The sequence below is a fragment of the Chiloscyllium plagiosum genome, chromosome 3 (genome assembly GCF_004010195.1).
Source record: "Chiloscyllium plagiosum isolate BGI_BamShark_2017 chromosome 3, ASM401019v2, whole genome shotgun sequence".
NCBI lineage: Eukaryota > Metazoa > Chordata > Chondrichthyes > Orectolobiformes > Hemiscylliidae > Chiloscyllium > Chiloscyllium plagiosum.
In genome coordinates, this window is record NC_057712.1 from 10,140,078 (window position 1) to 10,160,038 (window position 19,961).

Genomic DNA, 19,961 nt, shown 5'->3' on the forward strand with positions numbered 1-19,961 from the left:
TTTTTTTTCTCAAGATAGTTAGTTTGTGGAATTCTTTACTGCAGAGGGTTGTTGAGGCTAGGTCTTTAAGTATAAATGAGGTTGAGGTAGATTTCTAATAATTAAGAATTATGGGAAAAGGCAGGAAAGTGGAATTAAGGATCATCAGATCAGCCATTGAATGGCCAGTGAATCAAATGGCTTACATTTCTCCTTTATGCCCTGTGCTATTGTCCCAAGAACAAGTCAGAGACTAGGAGTCATGCTGTGTGTAATTTGCCACATGGTTCCCGAAAACCATTGACCAGGCTCTAGTCAGATGTATCCTTGACTTGCCTGAATGTCTGCACCTTGAACAGCTGTCATATTTGACAGCATCAAGGAGAAAGAACCCTAAATTTAGATTTGCTCACTGAGTTTGTTTTCAGATGTTTCGTCACTATACTAGGTAACCTCTTCAGTGAGCCTCCGAATGAAGCACTGGTGGTGTAGCCTGCTTTCTATTTGTTTGTTTGCTAGAGTTTGTGGTGTGATTTTCTGTGGTGACATCATTCCCTAAGGTGACATCATTTCCTGTTTTTCTCAGGGGTGGTACCACTCACTAATAAAATAATAAACTAATAAAACTCACTAATAAAGATTGGTGCCATATCCACAAACATTCACATTCCGTACCGCTGTCACTCAATAGCGGCAGTGTGTACAAGATGCAATTCGGGAATTCACTAACACTCCTTTGACAGCATGTTCCAACACACACCACCTAGAAGGACAAGGGCAGTAAATAAATGGGAACACCACCATCTGCAAGTTCCCCTCAAAGAAAGTCTCCATCATGACTTGGAAATATAACCTGTTCCTTCAGCGTCACTTGAACTCCCTCCCTAATGGCATTGTGGATCTACCTACAATGGTTCAAGAAGGCAACTCACCAACACTCATCATCTCAACGGTGACTTGGGATGGGCAATAAACGCTAGCCTGTCAGCCACACCTAACTCCCGTGAATGAAAGCTCATAGGTTTTCTATGGGTAAGTGATTGATTGGAGGAGTTATTACGCTGCATATTAGTTGCAGAGTAAGTACAAAGGTGCAGGTCAAGCTTTGCAAATCCTTCGTTTTCACTGATGGAATTATTAATCTGCACTATTCACTTATTGTGGTTCAAGAATTAAACAGACCTTCAGATACCAATGTTCTCTCACACCATGACACAACAAACATCGAAGATACAAAGACCAACCTTGCTAATGCCTTTAGCAAAGTAACTTTCCATCTTTCGATTAAATCTCAAGTATGAAGACTTAAGATTTGCAAGACATATTTGGGAAATAAGTTGTGGCAGTAAATGTTATCATTTTGAATTAGAAATTACAGTTATATTGCTATTACAATTGCATTTCACTTAAGCAAAAATGTGAAGGATTCTGAGGAGCTCTGGAGGTCCTGTGGGGTAGTAAATAAGTTGCTAATTTTATTAAAGCTGAGTTTTACGTCAGAAATTACTCCATATTTTTCAGAAAATGTTGTCGCAGAAAGTGTAGTTGTCATTAAGAAACTACTCCAGACACAACCATCCCAGCACAGTGAAATCATCAAACATATGGCCAAGCTTTTGGGGAATATTACAGTAAGTAGAAATTAAACCATAAGTGCTAAAGCTGCTAAAAATTGATATTTTATCATGGGCCTATTATTTAAATGCATTGTCCCACTTGTGCATCTTGGTGAAACATCTGAAATGCTTTCCTGATCATAATCTCAACAAATTTCAATGTACTGTAACGTATACTATTAATTCAGATGTATGGTATATCCTGGTGGTGTTAGGGTTTCAGATTTTATTCATGGTTTATTGATTTTACATTTTTGGCTTAATACATATGGTTTGTGGAGTAACAGGGTGAGAGGATCTCCTGTTCCCAATTCCTTTCATCCTATTGTTTAATTGACATTGAAGCAAATGCAGATTGAAAATAAAATGAACAAGTGCAAATGTTGGAAATGTGATTTTTTTTGTATTCTTTTGTGATACTCTAATTGATTATAAATGAAAAACCTGACAAGACATTATACCTATCAGGAACCAGAAGGAAATATGTTGGCCCTAAGATTAAGGATAAGTTTTTTTTTACACAAGTTTTTTTTCTCCCCACCCCCACCCTCCTCTAGCTTATCTCTCCACGCTTCAGGCTCTCTGCCTTTATTCCTGATGAAGGGCATTTGCCCGAAACGTCAATTTTGCTGCTCGTCGGATGCTGCCTGAATTGCTGTGCTCTTCCAGCAACACTGATCCAGAATCTGGTTTCCAGCATCTGCAGTCATTGTTTTTACCACCTTGATGCTTTGAACAGCCTAATATTCCCAATATTCCACCAATGGGTTTAATCTGGCTGGGAAAGGGCAACTGAAGAACTAAACTGAAATTCTAGACAGGGCTTTTTTCGTTTTGTGTAATTTTATGAGCAGAATATTGGGATGGTAGTCTTTAACTTCCTTTTTGCGAAGGAGTTATCCAGTGAAAAGGACCACCATCTCAAGGTAGGGTTGGTATCCCAGAGAAGAGCAAACTTTGATACTGCTAGTGACTTTGAAGGTGACTGCAGCCAGGAACTATAACTTAAGGAGCTCTCATTAAAGCAATAATCAATGTGAATTAGAGAATTCTCTCCACTTGTTGAAGTCAGATCTAGCACAAAAAAATCATAGAATCATAGAATCCTTGCAATATGGAAGCAAGCCATTCAGCCAATTGAGTCCACACTGACCCTCAGAAGAGAATCCCAACCAAACCCCACCCCCCTTACCCCATCCCTGCATTTTACTGTAAACATAAATGTAACCTTGCATTTCCCAAGGCTGATCCACTCAGCCTGCACATTCCTGGACACTACGGACAATTCAGCATGGCCAATTCACCTAACCTGCCTATTTTTGGACAATGGGAAGAATCCAGAGCACCCGGAGGAAACCCATGCAGAACTTAGGTTCCTGGCGCTGTGAGGCAGCAGTGCCAACCACTGAGCCACCGTGCTGTCAAGACAGTTGTCATTAGAGGTCAATCAACTTAATCACAGATCATCACTACAGGAGGTCCTTGGGGAATTGTCCTGGCCCCTGAGATCAGTTGCCTCATCTCTGACCTTCCCTCAACCATAAAGTCAAATGTTTGCTGCTGATTGCACAATGTTGAGCACCATTCTCGATTCTTCAGATACTGAAGCAGTTGGTGCAACAAAGCCAGGATAATGTTCCAGTTCGGCTTATAATTAGCAAATTATATTTGTGCTACACAAGTGCCAGACAATAACCATCTCCAATAATAGACAGACCAACCATGTCCCTTTAACATTCAATGGTGTTACCATTGCTATGGTGACAATTTCTCAGAAACTCAATGAGACCAACCATATAAATACTTTGACTACCAAAGCAGTTCAGAGTATCTCACTTGCTGAGTCCGCAAGGTCTTTCTGCCATTTACAAGGCATGGGTCTGGAGTACGTTGAAAATTCCCCACTTGCTTGGATGTGTGCACCCCCAAGAAAGTTGAAACAAAGCAGCACACTTAATTGGAGCGCCATCCACATATACATTCACTCACCCCACCTCATTGCTGCCACAGTGAGTCAATCAACGGAATGATCTGTAGCAACTCAGCCAAGCCCTTCGACAGAATTTTCCAACTTCCACCACTCTGTAGAAGAAGAGCAGCAAATACACAAGAACAGCCTTTGAGCAAGTGTCCATCCTAGCCACATATTTAGAGCTTTGTCACCCATCCTTCACTATTGCTGGGTCAAAAACCACAAACTCCCTTCCAAGCAGTACCATTGATGGATCTATGCCACATGGACTGCAGGGGTTCAAGAAAACAGCTCATGACTACTTTCTCAATGACAATTTTGGGTTGGCCTTTAAATGCTGGCCAGTCCCACAACCTGAGAATGCAGAAATGGTTCAAAAGTGTATAAAGTCTAATACCAGCAAACATGCTTATTCATTTCTATAGCTCACAATTTCTCTATTAACTAGAGATTGCTGATGTTATTTGGTTCTCTTTTGACAATAAGAGGCTTGAATCTAATCTTTTTCATTTGATCTTGTCGGTGCGTCATTGGAAATTCAAATATCTTTTTAAAAGTTAGTGGTCTCTACAGGGAGGACAACAGTGGCCTATGACACATGGTGACTGTCTATGCACGAACCTTGATGTCTTTATTCTGCTATGCCATCGGTATTTCAGCCACGACACTAAACCAGAGAGTATCTACAGAGGATTGAGAGCTATCGTTGACCACATGGCTCATGTCTCTGACACGCACTTGTGTAGCATACTGAAAACAATAATCATTCAGCCTGCGCATAATGTCATTGGAAAATGCATTGGATGCTTAAACACAGATTGTATTGCTCGGCCATTTGGAGGAAGCCTATGGTGTACACTCAATCATACGTCACAATTCATCACGGCCAGCTGTAATTTGTGCAGTCTCCCCAGCACAGGCCTTGGAACTGAGAAAGTAAAAAAAGAGATTAACCTAATCCCTTTTCTGGCAGGATTGGCTCAAACAACTATGAGAATAATGCCAAATCACCCATCAACAACAGTCCCACTCTTGGCCTTTCTCCTGGGCCACAACCCTCAAAATAAAATTCTGAACCAACTTTATCAAATGGGCTATCTAATTTCCATATAAAGCTCAAACTAATCGCATTTCTTTAGTGCCTGTTTTTTGTGTCCTATTATGTGACCTGACGCTTCTATACAATGCTATGCCAATAGATGATTTGTGGAGCACTAGAGGGGTAGACTGCAGATGGCTTTGAAGGCCTAACTTTGAGCTGCATCCCCTCAGCATCAGTGGAAGCAGCCTGAGTTAGCTTGTAAACACACCCCAAGGTGTTCTCACATCCAGACAGCGATGTTTGAGCTCCAAATGCTTGTGCTATGTCCACTGCCAAACAAACCTGTTGTTGTGTGATTTTTAAGTTGGTTCCAGACACCTCAATGCTCCTTGAAGTGATAGCAAACCTTCTGACAAGCTTGATAATGTATAAAACATTGCATTGTGAATGCTCAATCAGCCTCTTTTTGAACAGGAACCTATCAGTGCCCTTGCCTGAGTTCTTTATGACCGGACTTGCCATTTAGGGAACTGATTCCTACTCTGTCCTTTCTGCTGCCCTGGTTGCAGATTACTCGTGCCCGGTCATTTGTGCATGGAGATATCCCCCTCTGTTATCTCCTATACTTCATCCACTGCCAACATCTGAGTGAGCGGATGTTAGTCTGAAATCCAGCAATGGTATTTCATTATCCTCAGTCTCTTCTTCACCCTCTTGCACTTCATTCTTTATTTCACTTCTCTCCTGTTGTCTGGTGAGGTGGCACTTTTAGGGCATTGGGGAGAAAAAGCACAGGTTAGGGAAAGTGGAGGTGCACATTTACGATATCATCACATTGGGAATCGTTTAGAGATTATGGGACATGAGGTAGAGTAGGTAAGAACATGTACCTCAATCCTTTCAGCTCCACTGTTGACCATGACTCTACTCAACTGCTCAGTCAAGGTGAAGACAAATGGCAACCCATCAGTTTATATAGTGTCCCTACAATCTAGAAAGAGGCCTTTTGGCCCAACAAGTCCACACCGACCCTCTAAAGAGTAACCCATCCCCCTACTATACTATATTTACCTCTGAACAATGCACCTAAGCTACACAATGAGCAATTTAGCATGGCCAGTTCGCCAAACAGCTTTGGACTGTGGGAAGAAACTGGAGCACCCAGAGGAAATCCATGCAGACACAGGAGAATGTCCACACAGACAGTTGCCTGAGGCGGGAATCGTACCTGGGTCCCTGGCGCTGTGAGGCAGCAGTGCTAACAACTGAGCCACCGTGCCACCCTTGGTGCTCCTGCCATCAAGTATAAGTGTATCATTGAATATTGTACAATGTTTTTTGATTTAGATTTAACATTGTATTTCTTGCTCTGTTCTGTTACCTTAATGCACTTTGTACGGCGTGATCTGCCTACACTGCATGCAAAACAAAACTTTACACTGTACCGATGTACATGTGAATAATAAATCAAATCAAATCAAAACTATCATTAGGTATAGTGCAATGTGTTGAGCGATGTGGTGGTTCTAGTTGAATAACCATTAGTGTGTAAGTAAGCCATAAAGATGAAGGTGTAAGGCTTGCAACACTGAGTATGTAAACTTGACCAAGATGGCTGATAGATAGTCAGGCTTTGGAATAATGAGCAGTGTGTGAGTCTAGTGGTGCAGTTGGGGACATGTGATATTTGAAAGACCATTCACTAATCTTTACCACTGGTGCACTTGCTGAACTTTGTGCAGTTCCCTCGAGCAAGTGTCCTGGCAGTGATCTGGACAGTTGTTTGCTGCCAGTGCTGTCTCAGATATCTCTGAACCTCTGTGGATGAAGGACCTCCCTCCTCCTGTCCTTTTCCTGCACCCAGACATCCAGTAATGCATCAGAGAGCCTCGGGACACTCTCTCTGGTGTGTCGTTACGTTCCTGTTCCCAAGTCGCTTTTGCAATGGATTCCAGCACCCACTCCATTCAAATGGCACCCTTTTACGAGATGCAGACTTGCCTTATCTAGTCATCGTACACTGAGATTTTTGCATCCTGAGCTGAAGCCTGCAGCTCCTTAACGATGCACTTCACTCTGACTGCACTGTGAAATCATGTAAGGAAACAGATAGCATTAGGCTGGCTTGCTGCCTGTATCAGTAAAACAAGGTCATGGGTTAATTGTGTATTGTAATCCCTGTGCCAGTTTTCAGACTTAATTCACTTATTCCTCGTGTGGCTCATTCAATCTGTCCTGGTGCCTGTTGGCTGTTGCCCGAGACATTAGACCTTTGTTCAGTCCCATTTTATATTGTGATTATACTCTTAATATCACTGTTGAAATCAGAGGGAACTGTTCATAATATTTAGCAGCAGCAGCACGACAGGAAGCTGAAACAGCAACAACCACTGGGTCCGATGGAACGGCAGCTTAAATTCTGCCTGGAATATAAACTTAGGAGCTGCTGATGCCAAAGGAGAGGAGGCAATCATTGCAGTCATTATGCTGAGCAGCTCATTGTTCCTACTGCGCTCAGTGTCATCTGTTCAGTTAATTCTCATTGGTAGCAATATTCTGGAAGTAGCTAGGCATTTGTTGCTGTTAATCAGACCCTGCAGAAGTTACTGCGCCAAATAAAACTGCTTGTTTAAGGAGGATTCTAGCACAACTGCAGTTTATAAAATGTTGAGTCATGCAAATATGCATCTGTTTTGGAGGACTTAAAAATGGTTTCCTTTCGCTCTGCCATAAAGGGGAAATTCTGTGCAGGTAGGTGATAAGGTGTACCGTGAAAGCAGCATAACACAAAATGTAAATGATGTGATCTTAAATAAAATCAGGACCAGAATTCAGAATAGCAGAGTTAATTATTTTGCAATATAAAATGTTTTTTTTAGATACCTCTGTATTGATGCAAGGAGAGAGGAGTGACATTACAATGTCTAAGTAATAATTTACCCATTAGAACCAGTCGTCATGGCTGCCTTTCTGTTGCTAAAAGTGCTGCATGCCTACCACTGACACCATTGTAGTGCTAAACAAGGCTTCTCTCCCCTTCCCATATCCAGCAACTTGCAGTATGTCTGTGGGGCCTGTGGTCTAACCATATGATTATTGATCTTCCAAGCATCAATTAGTCTCAGTGTCCATACTTGGCTTTCACATTTGGCACAGAGTAAATATGGATAACTTGAACCTCCTAACATGGGTTTATTTGCTTATATTTTAACACTGATGCTGACTGCATGCTTTCTTATTTTCAGATGCGCTTCTACATGAGTTGTTAGGAGCGTGCTTGCAGCAAAGTAGAATTTGTCTGATACTTTGCACAATTATGTGCTTTTCCTTTAAGTTTAATATTATTTTTAACATGATGAGTCTAGCCCTTCAAACTTTTCTTAGCTTAATGATCTTTGCTTCTGCCCTCTGGGTGCCTTTCCCTGCTCCACCCACAATCACACCCTCCTGTCCCTGACCCAATCAGATGTCGTTCCCTAAGAAGTGTGACTGCATCCTGGAACAAGGAATCCAGGTTTTGTTGATACTCATTCATGGGATGAGGGTGTCGCTGACTGGGCCAACATTCATTGCCCATCCCTAGACAGCAATTAAGAGTCAACCACATTGTTGTGAATCTGAAGTCACATGTAGGCCAGACCAGGTAAAGATGGCAGTTTCCTTCTCTAAAGGACATTAGTGAACCAGATGGAATTTTCCGATAATCGTCAAAGGATTCATTAGACTTTTACTACCAGACTTCTACTGAATTCAAAAAAATCTGCAGTGGTGGGATTTGAACCTGGGTCACCAGAACATTGCCTGGGTTTTTAGATTAACAGCCCAGTGTTACTGCCACGAGGCCATCACCTCCCCATTAAATGATTTCTATTTAACGTTTTTGCTCTCCCTAATGCTTCACTGTGCTGCAGACATTTCTGCTCTGTAATAAGGCATATGCTACTGAAAACTTTGTGTATTGATTGAATAACTACCAAATCACCAGTGACTTGGTATGTGTTAAATAATTCACAAACAGGTCTTCAATAAGTTTCTCAAAACTCTTCAGTTTTAGAAGAAGATGAAAATGGGGTACTTCCTGTTATGTAATCTTTGTTGATTTTTTTCATTATTTACATATTAGGGTGATGAGATATGCTTTTCAATTCATATGTATTGCTCATTAAATGTTTCCATCTTGCCTCATTTTAAGATCATGCGTGTGGATAAGCCTGTCTCCAGCTTGTGTGGTCTGCGGTTGCAAGTCACTAAAATTTATGGTGTAATGTAGTGGATCTACTGTAGATCCACCCTTGACATTGTGCTTTGCCACATCGTTGCTCGGTGTCCTCTTGGGTTTCTCAAGTGTTTTATTTTTTAAAATTCTTTCGTATGATATGGGCATTGTTGTCAAGATCAATATTTGTTACCCTTGAAAAGAGAGGCTAAGTCATTTCTGAGTTCAAGAGTCCACCACCTTGCTGGAGTCATGAATAGGCCATTAGATAAGGTTGGCACATTTCCTTCCCTAAAGGATAGTCATGAACAAGGTGAATGTTTACTGATCAATGATAGCTTTTAATTCCATCTTTTATTATTGATTGCATTTAAATTCTACTAGCTGCTATAGCCGGATTTGAACCCATGTCGTTTGGGTCCCTGAGTGAATAGTCTAGTGATATTTCTCCTTCATGACTGTCTCAGATTGCTCTGTGAATGTAACAATATGCATTTTTTTTTTTAAAATCTGCCTATTCAGAGATGTTATGGAACACCTCTGGAGCAGGTGGGACTTGAACATGGGTCTTTTGGTACAGGGGCAGGGACACTAACACTGTGTCACAAGAGAACCCCTCGTGTGATAGTGTATTATGTTTTATTCTATCTGTTTTTTAATCAGCCTGTTCAGAGATGTTATGACACACCTCTGAAGCATGTGGAACTTGAACCCAAGTCTCCTGGTCCAGGGGTTGGGGCATTACTACTGAGCCACAAAACCCCTCAGGGGACAGTTTAGGAGATTTGGACTTATGAATTTCACCTGAATGATCCTTCCTGGTCCGTGCCACTGATCCGCATTTATTAATCAGAGAATACAAAGGGTAAGATAAAGGGCACCATATATAATATACTGTATTTGTGGTCAATCTGATCTCTGTTATAGAGAAACTGACTGCAATCCTGAATAGGGCTACAGGTCTGTGTATGTAATTTCACAAAGTCATTACAAACCTTAGAGGCACATTTCCTTGAGGGTTTCAGGCCAGTTAAACTCAGAAATGCACTTTATCCCAGGAATATACAAGTTCCATTGAATGCTGAATAGAGTAATGCATCCTGTGCAACAAAAGCACTGCAAACCTGATACAAATTTCCTTAAGGGTTTCAGGCCAGTTAAAGTCCTCACTTTTTCCCAGGGATAAAATAGTTTCACAAGGAAGCAAGCATCAACAGTTCCAGAGAATTATTTTGAATTATGCAGAGGCCACTATTACATTTTCTGATGTAAATTTATATCTATTTTATAAATATGTTTCTTAGCCTCCATATGCTTTCTTAAAACTGCTGCATGGTCTAGAATATTTTTAAAATCACATGGCTTTGAAATTACCACTTATCTTTTAGTGTCTGAAAAGCATTGGCAATCGAAGGTGAATACAGCAGTAATCCTACTGATCAGTGCACACTGGTGCAAATACATTTTTAAAAATCTATGATGATTTCTAAGATTCTCAACTTTTAAGGCATAGGAGTCTATTCCTGCTCTTTCTGGGCCAACGGAACTCGCCCCAATTGCCGTGATCTTTATTTCCCTAACCCTAACCTGACACTAATAATCCCTTTTAAACCTGCTGATTGGCTTACTCAACACACTGGTCATATCGATCTCAGAATTACAAACCTGCTCCTACCTTAATCATACATTTAAGTAGCCTCCAATTATTAACAGCAGAAGGGTTTGCTGCTTGTCTTTTGACAAGTTAAACCTTCCTGAAAATTGCATTAAGTGGGTCTTGGTCATCAGTGAGATAGCTACAATGCTACTGTATGCTGTTTAATTATTGCTTATTCATTTCTCGGTCAAGAAATGCATGTGTTTCTTATCAAGGAAGATTTTTTAAAAATTACAAGAAGCAAAGCTGTGATAGTGTTGTATTTAAAATCCACAGAACTCTGTAATAAAGTCTACACAAACCTCTAGATTGCTTCTTGCATTAGACCTTCATTTGGGTTGCATTCCAGGCCTATTTTAGAGGTTGAAAGGTCACTTGCTCACTATATAACATGAACATCCAATGAGAATGAAATTTGGGGGATAATTCAGAATGGTGAATAAGTTTGCTACTTTATAAATATATAATATGATATTAGGCCCATTGCCACTTATTGCTGAACTCTTATGTTTTGTTCACTTATCACCAGTATGTTTTGTCATCTCAACCGTTGGCTTGATTTTCAGTCTGTTTCTTTTTCAACTGCTGCCATATTGACTTGAATAATAAAATGCCACATTAAATAATTACAACTTATCTGGCTACAATCTAGTACAAGTAGTTTCTAAAAATTTTCCTAATAAAAATCCCACAGCTGCATTTTTACCTGTTTCAATTTAGTATCTGCAATAAATTATTTAATGCTTCTAAATGACTTGTGGATGCTTGAATGATTTGTCACCAGTGCTGGTTTTATTAATGAATCTACTGTACCTACAGAATATATTCCAGTAAGGTTATTGAATACAAGCATATTTAAATCTGCTGCTCTGCGTTATTTCTTCCTTTGTTTCATAAAACATAGCCACCAAGATTTTATTTTCACTAATATATATTGTATTGTGGAATGTTTATTATTAGTGTTAAAATGTATTCAAAAATGTATGCCACTGTTCATTTATATTTTTTTGGTACAAAGAGGAATTATGGCATAGTAAAAATATTTATCTTCACCTACGATTCCCTGCTGAGTTCAACCAATTTTACTTGCTGACTCCCTCAAAATCCATCTGCTGAGTTTATTACACACTTGGGACTGCACTCTGGTTATTAGTGTAGAAAATGAATTCTGGAAATTTCCAGGTCTTTTTGTATTTCCATTTATAGAACAAAAAGCTTTAAGAACTAGCTTGCAGCCTGGGCTTTAGTTGGCAAAAAAAAGAGTTTTAAATAAAATCAAATGTTGGATCTAAGTTGTGTGTCTCAACCTTCCAAAAATCAGATACTATGAACAGGTAACTGAAGCAAACTGTACACTCAATGTCACCTTGCCAAAGAAACTAGTGTAATTCATTTTGACATTCAATTTATTGATGTGAAATAGCATATACAAGTAGTATTAATTAAATGGTATAATAATAGAGTAGAACATACTGCACCGGATATTCTTGAAATATATTGTCAAATATTTCCAGAGTGTCGAAGAAATGAGGATGGTTTTGTATGGTGCACAGTTTTTGTCTACAGTGTCTGAATGTATATGTTTTTGTCTTTTCAAATGTAGCCTTCAAGCATTTCTAAGATTGACAGTCAGACACAAGGACAAATGCTCAGTAAAAGTGTAAGATGGGGACAAACTCCTATCAATCAGTCAACTCCCTGGGACACAGATGAACCTCCATCCAAACAAATGAGAGAAATAGAAAATGCTGGTATGTGAATTCTTTTTTTCTTCTTAAACCCAAGAGAAAGTACAAATTTCTCTTTTTTTTTAATCAAGTAATTGAGTGGGTCTCTCAAGAGTATAAAACAATAAGCAGATCTTGTGTTGATTAAATAGCAAAGCTGCAGGCGGGGACCATTTTTAATCAAACCACAGTGCTGTTTATTGCCATAACATTCTGGGCAAGAAAATGGCTGAGGCTGTTCCATTTAAAGCTATATAAAATACTCAAAGCAATAGGTTTCAATTAAACCAACAGGTAGAGTTGGAATTAAACATTACATTTATAAAAAGGAATATTCTCAAGTTGGACACTAACCCAAATGTAATTTACTTGGGTGCTGATTAGCATTTGTATTCTTTTGTCTCTAATTTATAATTAAAAAGTGTTCTTACTTCCAGGATTCATCTTCTTCCAATTTATGGCAGCCACACAGTAAATAAACAACGTAGGCAGAAGTTTCCAATTGTTTTTTAGCGCAATTTGCCAGAAATCAATCAAGCCATAGTATGTAATTTTAAATTCCAGTTATATTTAGTATAGTGATGTAAGAAGATTTGGGTGAGGTCACTGTGCACATATCATGGAACACATGGACACAGAGGAAGGTCCTGAGACAAGAGAAGAGAGATAATCTGGCTAACATTCTTAGACAAGTGTGACAATACTATGGCTTTAAGAGGTGTAATTTGTCCTTTTTTGTTGAAGAGGTTTTCAGGCTAAGGCGTAGAGCTGTCTATTGAAAACTCGTAAAATAAACGACTTGTAAAGCCTTGGGTTTTTTAAAGTTGGAACAATAGAAGCAGCCTGAATAGATGTGGGAAAGCTCCCAAAGAACCAGGATTTTTAGTTTTGGCTTTCAACAGTTGCTGTTGGGGTCCTAAGGAAGTGGCAGACATTTTCAGCCTCCCTTGATTACAGCTAAAAGCTGGGGCTTCACTTCCTGTTACAAGAATTGTCTATGAGAGAATCTGTTTTTTTTCTGAATTTGCCTTTCCAAGGGTGTGTTTATGGGATGTTATTATTAGAAGTTAATTAGTAGCAGTTAATTATCCATTATTCTGTTAACTTTGCAAATAGAATTAAGTTATGCCAATTTCTTCATTCTTTTATTGTATTTTAATGATAGTTGATGAAAAATGTGTGGTTTGCTTTAAATCTGGTGGTTTGACAAATTGAATTACATCTGGAATGAAACTGAGCAGAAACTACCTCCTTACAAAGGGCAGCACAGTGGCTCAGTGGTTAGCACTGCTGCCTCATAGTACCAGGGTCCCAGGTTTGATTCCAGCCTCTGCATGGGGTTTGCACATTCTCCCTGTGTCTGCGTGGGTTTCCTCTGGGTGCTCCGGTTTCCTCCCACAGTCCAAAGATGTGCATGTCAGGTGAATTGGCTATCTTAAGTGCATTAGTCAGAGGGAAATGGGTCTGGGTGGGTTACTCTTTGGAGGGTTGGTGTGGACTGGCTGGCCTGAAAGGCCTGTTTCCACACTGTAGGGAATCTAGTCTAATCTAATCACCTGTCCAATAAGAAAAAGTTAGGTTCTAAGCTATCTTCTTAATGTATTTTGAGGGCATCTGGTCTGATTCATAACACAAACCAGGTCTGAAACATAGTGCTGAAACAAGTGATGGCTCAACAATTGAAGGTGGAACAGAGAAAATGGATAATAGAAAGGAGGATTGATTAAGTAGGACAGGAAAGGACATTGTGGCATTTAAGTTTAGAAAAAAGCAGAAGTGAATTCTGTTCATTTGTTGGCAGATAAATTGGAGAATGGGTGAGTCAATGGAGGTTGCATAAACCAAAATGGCAAAGAAACAACGTATATTGAGGTACGGTAAAGCTGTGATTGAGTTGCAGTCAGTCAAGGGAAAACTTCATAGACCAGCAAGGTCAGCAGTTAAAAAATGCAAAATAGATTATATTCTACATTTTTGAATATTAGACTCTTGAAGGAAGTTCTTGAACAATGATACCTTATGGAAAATGCACACACCTCCTACATATACAAAAGAAATCAGCAGTTTTAAAAGAGAAGTATTACTTGGCAATTTTTCTGTCCTCAGGATGCTCCAAAGTGCCTAATGCCTGACAAATTACTTGTGAAGTAGAACCATTGCTATATTATAGGCAAACACAGCATGCCATTTTTTTGCACAGCAAGGTCACGCACTATTACTTTTAAGATCTGAGGGTTTCAAAATATTCTTGACATGGCTATCTGCAGCAATGTGGTGAGAGTGCAGTTCAACTTGCTTCAGTCCAGTTCAGAGGGATAAGTTGTTCCTGAAGATTTTAAGTGATCACCCTCTGTCAACAACCAGTCACTATATTGGAATTGGGCAACATTTAGGTTTCTAATGTTCCCACCTGAAACAGGTGTGAAGCACCTGGAAAATAAAAATCGAGGTCTTGAAGTCTACCTCAGGATTTGATGGTGAGCTGGTACATCAACAGAGCTCCCCAGAATTTTCAGGTCTGCCTGGTGAACTGCATTTTCCTCCCCACATTTCAGCCAATCATTGATTTGGGCACCTTAGTTTTTTCATATATTCATTCATGGGATGAAGGTGTCAATGGCTAGGCCAGCATTTATTGACCATCCCAGAGGGCAGTTAAGAGTCAACCACATTGCTGTTGGTCTGGAGTCACATTTGGCCAGCCCCGGGTAAGGATGGCAGTTTCCTTCCCTAAAAGACATTAGTGAACCAGTGGGTTCTTTCAATAATCAATACCTGGTTGTCATTAAACTCTTTACCTCCCGATTTTTATTGAATTCAAATTCCACTATCTGCCGATGGCAGGATTCAAAGCCAGATCCCAAGAACATTCCCTGGGTCACTAGGTTGACAGTCCAGCAATAATACCACAAGGACATCACCTTTCATTAGTGGCATCGTTGGATGTATGTTCTGATCACTTTGCTCACTTGGTGAAGGAGCTGATATGCTGAAATTCTCTGTTATTGTCTCTCACCTTCTGCAAAAAAAAAACATAATTTCAATTTACTTCCATACCAGACTCCAGAAAAAAGGAATCAAATAAATAGTCTTTATTTTTCCAATCTGTTTTCCACAGTACGTTAAGGCACTCATACAAGATGTGAATCAACAGGTTGTCCATCATGACGGAGTTCTTCACGGTTCATTAATTTTACTATTTTTCTCTTTTGGATTGTTTTCTGCACTGCCTTTATAGGTGACGACAAATAAGCACAAACAAGGCGTGATAAGAATCTTAGAGGGGACGAGTGCTTGAGCCATTCTCCTGTTCTGGTATCCACAATTCCACGCACAACTAATTGACTGAAGAAGCTGCTTCCACAGTCTCTGGGTTAACAAGCTCACACTTACAGAGCAGTGGCTAGCTCAGTCACAAGGACATTGTTGCCGGGTCACCAATCAGCTCCTTCAAATCTGTAACTTTGCCTCCTTTCAGACTCCCATGGGGTTTTTTACAGAATCAGTTTGGCATGCTGGATGTATATGTGAAGATAGCAATGTCACATTGTTTGGAAAGACTAACCTTAATCTTTCGTTCCCCACTGAATAAGAACAGCAGCATATAGATCTTTTCTGTAAACCACATGACAGAATTTCCAAACCTACAGTGGTTCACTGATGGAATGGATATGTTGTCTTGATGTAATACGAGCATTTACACAAACAGAAAGAACTTCTAGACTAGGGGGCGTAATTTTAAGTTGGGAGGACAGAGATTTTAAAAAGGCATGATAGTCAAATTTTGTACACGGGGTGGTTCATGTGTGGAATAAACATTCTGAGGAAGTGGTGGATGCAGGCACAGTTCCAACGTTTAAAAGATGCTTAGATAAGTACAAGAATGGGAAAGGTTTGGAGGAATATGAGCCAGGAGCAAGCAGGTGGGACTAGTTTAGTTGGATTTAAGGGTCTGTTTGTGTGCTGTATGACTCTATGACTCTCTTCCAACAGTGCACAACTAGGCATTGATCACAAATACTGCGATAAGTTCTACATCCTAATTGCAGTCACCTTGCGTTTATTTTAACATATTCACCAGTGATTGCCTTTACTTTGAAGTAAGCCTGTCTATAGCTGGCCACAGGGACAAAAGCTATGCCCCGTAACCATGGTGAATGGTACACTAGCAGCAGCCATGGAATTAAGCATAGAGAGTTACAGTGACATTTGTGCTACTATTACGTTCAATATAGAACAGGCATTGTGAGGACTGGCAAATGGGACTAGATTGGGTTAGGATATCTGGTTAGCCTGGACGAGTTGGACCAAAGGGTTTGTTCCTGTGCTGTACATCTCTATGATTCTAAGTGCCTCAGCAGATACAAATATAGAGCATTAAGAGCAAGAGTAGGCCATTCAGCCCCTGAAGTCTGCTCTGCTATTCCATAAACTCTAATCAGAGTTCCATCTAATTTTCTTATTGACTGCCCTGGCCTCTGAGGTCCATGTGCATAAGTGACATCTGGACCCAGGACTCAATGCCCATGATCAGGGTGCTGGTGGCAGCAGCTGGAAGCTTGCTGCAAGTTGGAACTGGGATAAGGTGGAGGGGGAGGGGAAATGAGGAAACTGGTGAAGTCCACATTGATGCCGTATTCCTGATGAAGGACTTTTGCCTGAATAGTCGATTCTCCTGCTCCTCAGATGCTGCCTGACCGGCTGTGCTTTTCCAGCACCACACTCATTTTCATGACTGTCTCGGTCAAAGAGATCCAGACATGGCGAGAGAATGCGCTGTGCTCATTACACTCAAGTCATTCCTCCCTTTGTATAAGTAGCCTTACGAGGTACAAAACCCTAGGCATCTCCAGTCTGAGGGGAAAAGTAAATTAGCCACCTGGTCAGCAAGTTCTTAGTTTTGTACCTTCATTGCTACTTCTCTTTATATTTGTATCTTGATAAATTGGGTACTTTCTCAAATTCACTGCGTAAAGACCCAGAGTAAGCTTATATTAGTTCTTACCTCTTGAATCTATCTCTGGGACCCTAATTCTTGCCGATCTGCATGCTTTTCATTGGTGACTTCAATCAAAGACATGATCAGATTTCTCTCTCATGCTGACTACACCCAGTACTACTTCACTACCATCTCTATCTCTTGACACTTCCACTATTTATTTGGTATCTGCTTGGCTTGTTGGATATTCAGAGCAGAATGGCCTACAATTTCCATTGGTTATACTTAAGGAAAATAAAAGCCATTCACTTCCAATTTGGTCACAAGCACATTTCATTTCCCCTTTTTCAGGTGTCTTAGCCTCAACCAGACATAACACAAAGGGCATATGAAATGAAACAAATCTAGACTGGTGGTCTGATTTCCAGTTAGATACAATTTTTGTCCACCAACCTTCTTCAATAAATAATTGGAAAATTCTGATTTCATTCAATGTGACAACTATCTCAAGATGTGCTGGGGTGTTTTTCATCAATTAGTCCCTGCAATCAACCAGATCATGAATGATCACAACTTCATTTTTTAAAAATCCATGCAGTAATGAGTGAGTGGGACTTGCTGTTGATTAGGGTATGGACAACAGATAGTTGAATGAGTTCAAGTGCTATTTGCCCTGAGATGAGCTTCCCAACCCCTCCCATATCCTGTCCATCATAAAGACTGCTATGCTTTTGCCCAACTCCAGCCCTGCCTTAGGTCATTTGCTGAAACCTCAATCATAGTTGTGGCCAGAGACAACAGAAATATTCCAACACTATCCTGATGAGCCATACAGTTAACCACCTTCCATAAACCTAAACTCATGCAGATACTTGCTGTGCATATCCTAACCAGTATGAAGTCCAGCTCATCATCATGTCATGTATTTTTGTTTTAACTGAATGTTGTAACCTTATTTGGATGAATGCAGGGATTAAATATCTGAGAATAGCTTTCACATTGTTTGAAATTAGAATGTTCCAACTTGTAATCAAATCATAGAGGTCCACAGCACAGAAAAAGGCCCTTCAGTCCAATTGAGCCTGTGCTGAAGATGGCTGATAACAAAGTTTGTACTTGGAAGAATATCAAGCCACCGGCCTGAGGTGGTTTTGTTATGTTTCATGTACCTTTGTTGACACATTAATTGAGGATTAGAAATTGATGTTGTTTTTAACAGGTGACACTCCAGAAAGCTTGGAAACAGTTACCATGGTTACAGTCGCACTCTTTCATGGAAAATGAGCACATAACTATTAAATTTATTTTGGACCTGCCAGGAGGAAGTGTGAACATAGTTCCAAATGGGATATTTCCTTAAATGTGCATGTGTAAACTCCATACATAATATTTGTCGGACAACAATTTTGCTCATTGGGACATTATAGATCTTCTTAATCACCCTGTTCAGACATATTGTGATAAATGCTTGGAGGGAGTGGGTACTTGAAGCCAGACCATCTGGCCTAGAGGTAGTGACACTACCACTATGACACAAGAGCCCCATTTGTGCATTATTTCTCTTTGTCACCATGTGTCCTTGTCTCCCATTTCAAAATCAAAATGCTGCACTAAAGCTGATTTTCCTGGTCATACCTCCGATACAATTCACTCTCTCATTCTCCATCTCTCAGCATAGTTACCTGGAGCCCTGTGTTATATCCAAATACGATATTAAAGTCAACATGTAATGTTTGAAATCTTAAATGTGAACACTTAAGATAACTCTTTTATAAAATCACTTTGGAGAAAGTGAGGACTGCAGATGCTGGAGATCAGAGCTGAAAAATGTGTTGCTGGAAAAGCGCAGCAGGTCAGGCAGCATCCAAGGAACAGGCGAATCGACGTTTTGGGCATAAGCCCTCCTTCACTTTGCTTAGTTTATTGCTATGTTAAAAATCACATAACACCAGGTTATAGTGCAATAGATTTATTTGAAGCACTAGCTTTCAGAGCAGTGCTCCTTTATCAGGAGGCTGTGGAAGTTAGATCTTGCTCACAGAATTTAGAGCCAAGGGAGTCCAATGTCATGCTGTGAAAGAGGATCTACTTGCAATTTGTTTTCATATGGGGCATATCGACTCCTTAATCCAGAACAGATTTTGAAAAAGTAGCGAGAGTGCTCTGTACCAATTGACTGTTTAAAGAAGGAGCAGCCATGATGGTATTAGTAATTATAAAAATATGCCTAATATACCCAGCTTTTCCATTAGTTTCCACGTGTTCATGTTAGTCACAGTTTCTATACACAGACTCCACCACATAAATTGCAAGAATTGTGTTTTTGTTATTTATTATGATGTATTATTAAAATTGCCCAATATTCACGAGTTAGATAGAATTCCAGGACACTCTAATCAGAAGGTTTTCCCATCACTTCAGAAGAAAGTATTGCATTGCTAAGGCAGCATGCACCAATGTGACATCTTGATGCTCAACTTGTACTTTACATAAATTGGATTCCCTCTTTATAGGGAAGAAAAAATGGCATTTGCAACTTCTGTGCTTCTGACTATGTTTGCAAGCACAACTTAGAGAGGACATTCAACCCAACTAGCCTGTGCTAATAAGTGACAATTAACATTTATGCTACACAAGTGCTAGATTCTGACCATTTCCAAATGTGTCTGAACTCCTCCTTCAACATTCAATGGTATTGGAATCTCAAATCAATCTCCCACCATCAACATCCTGTGGTTCACCATTGACCAGGAACTTAGCTGACACAGCAGGTCAGAGGAACTCAAGTCCAGATCACCAAAGCATGTCCACCA

The 19,961-nt window shown here is 40.0% G+C and overlaps 1 protein-coding gene across 10 annotated transcripts in view; it reads left to right on the plus strand.

Annotated features, from left to right (window-relative positions):
• LOC122540743 (kelch-like protein 29) overlaps nucleotides 1-19,961 on the plus strand; it is a 389,851-nt gene that overhangs the window by 227,632 nt on the left and 142,258 nt on the right. For 9 of the 10 annotated variants that reach the window (XM_043676929.1, XM_043676918.1, XM_043676909.1 and 6 more), the window contains one exon: nucleotides 12,086-12,233. In XM_043676929.1, coding sequence (XP_043532864.1) covers nucleotides 12,086-12,233 — 148 coding nt within the window. Of the gene's footprint in view, nucleotides 1-7,109; nucleotides 7,361-12,085; nucleotides 12,234-19,961 lie in introns of those variants that run through there. The other variant, XM_043676967.1, reaches the window with a different exon arrangement.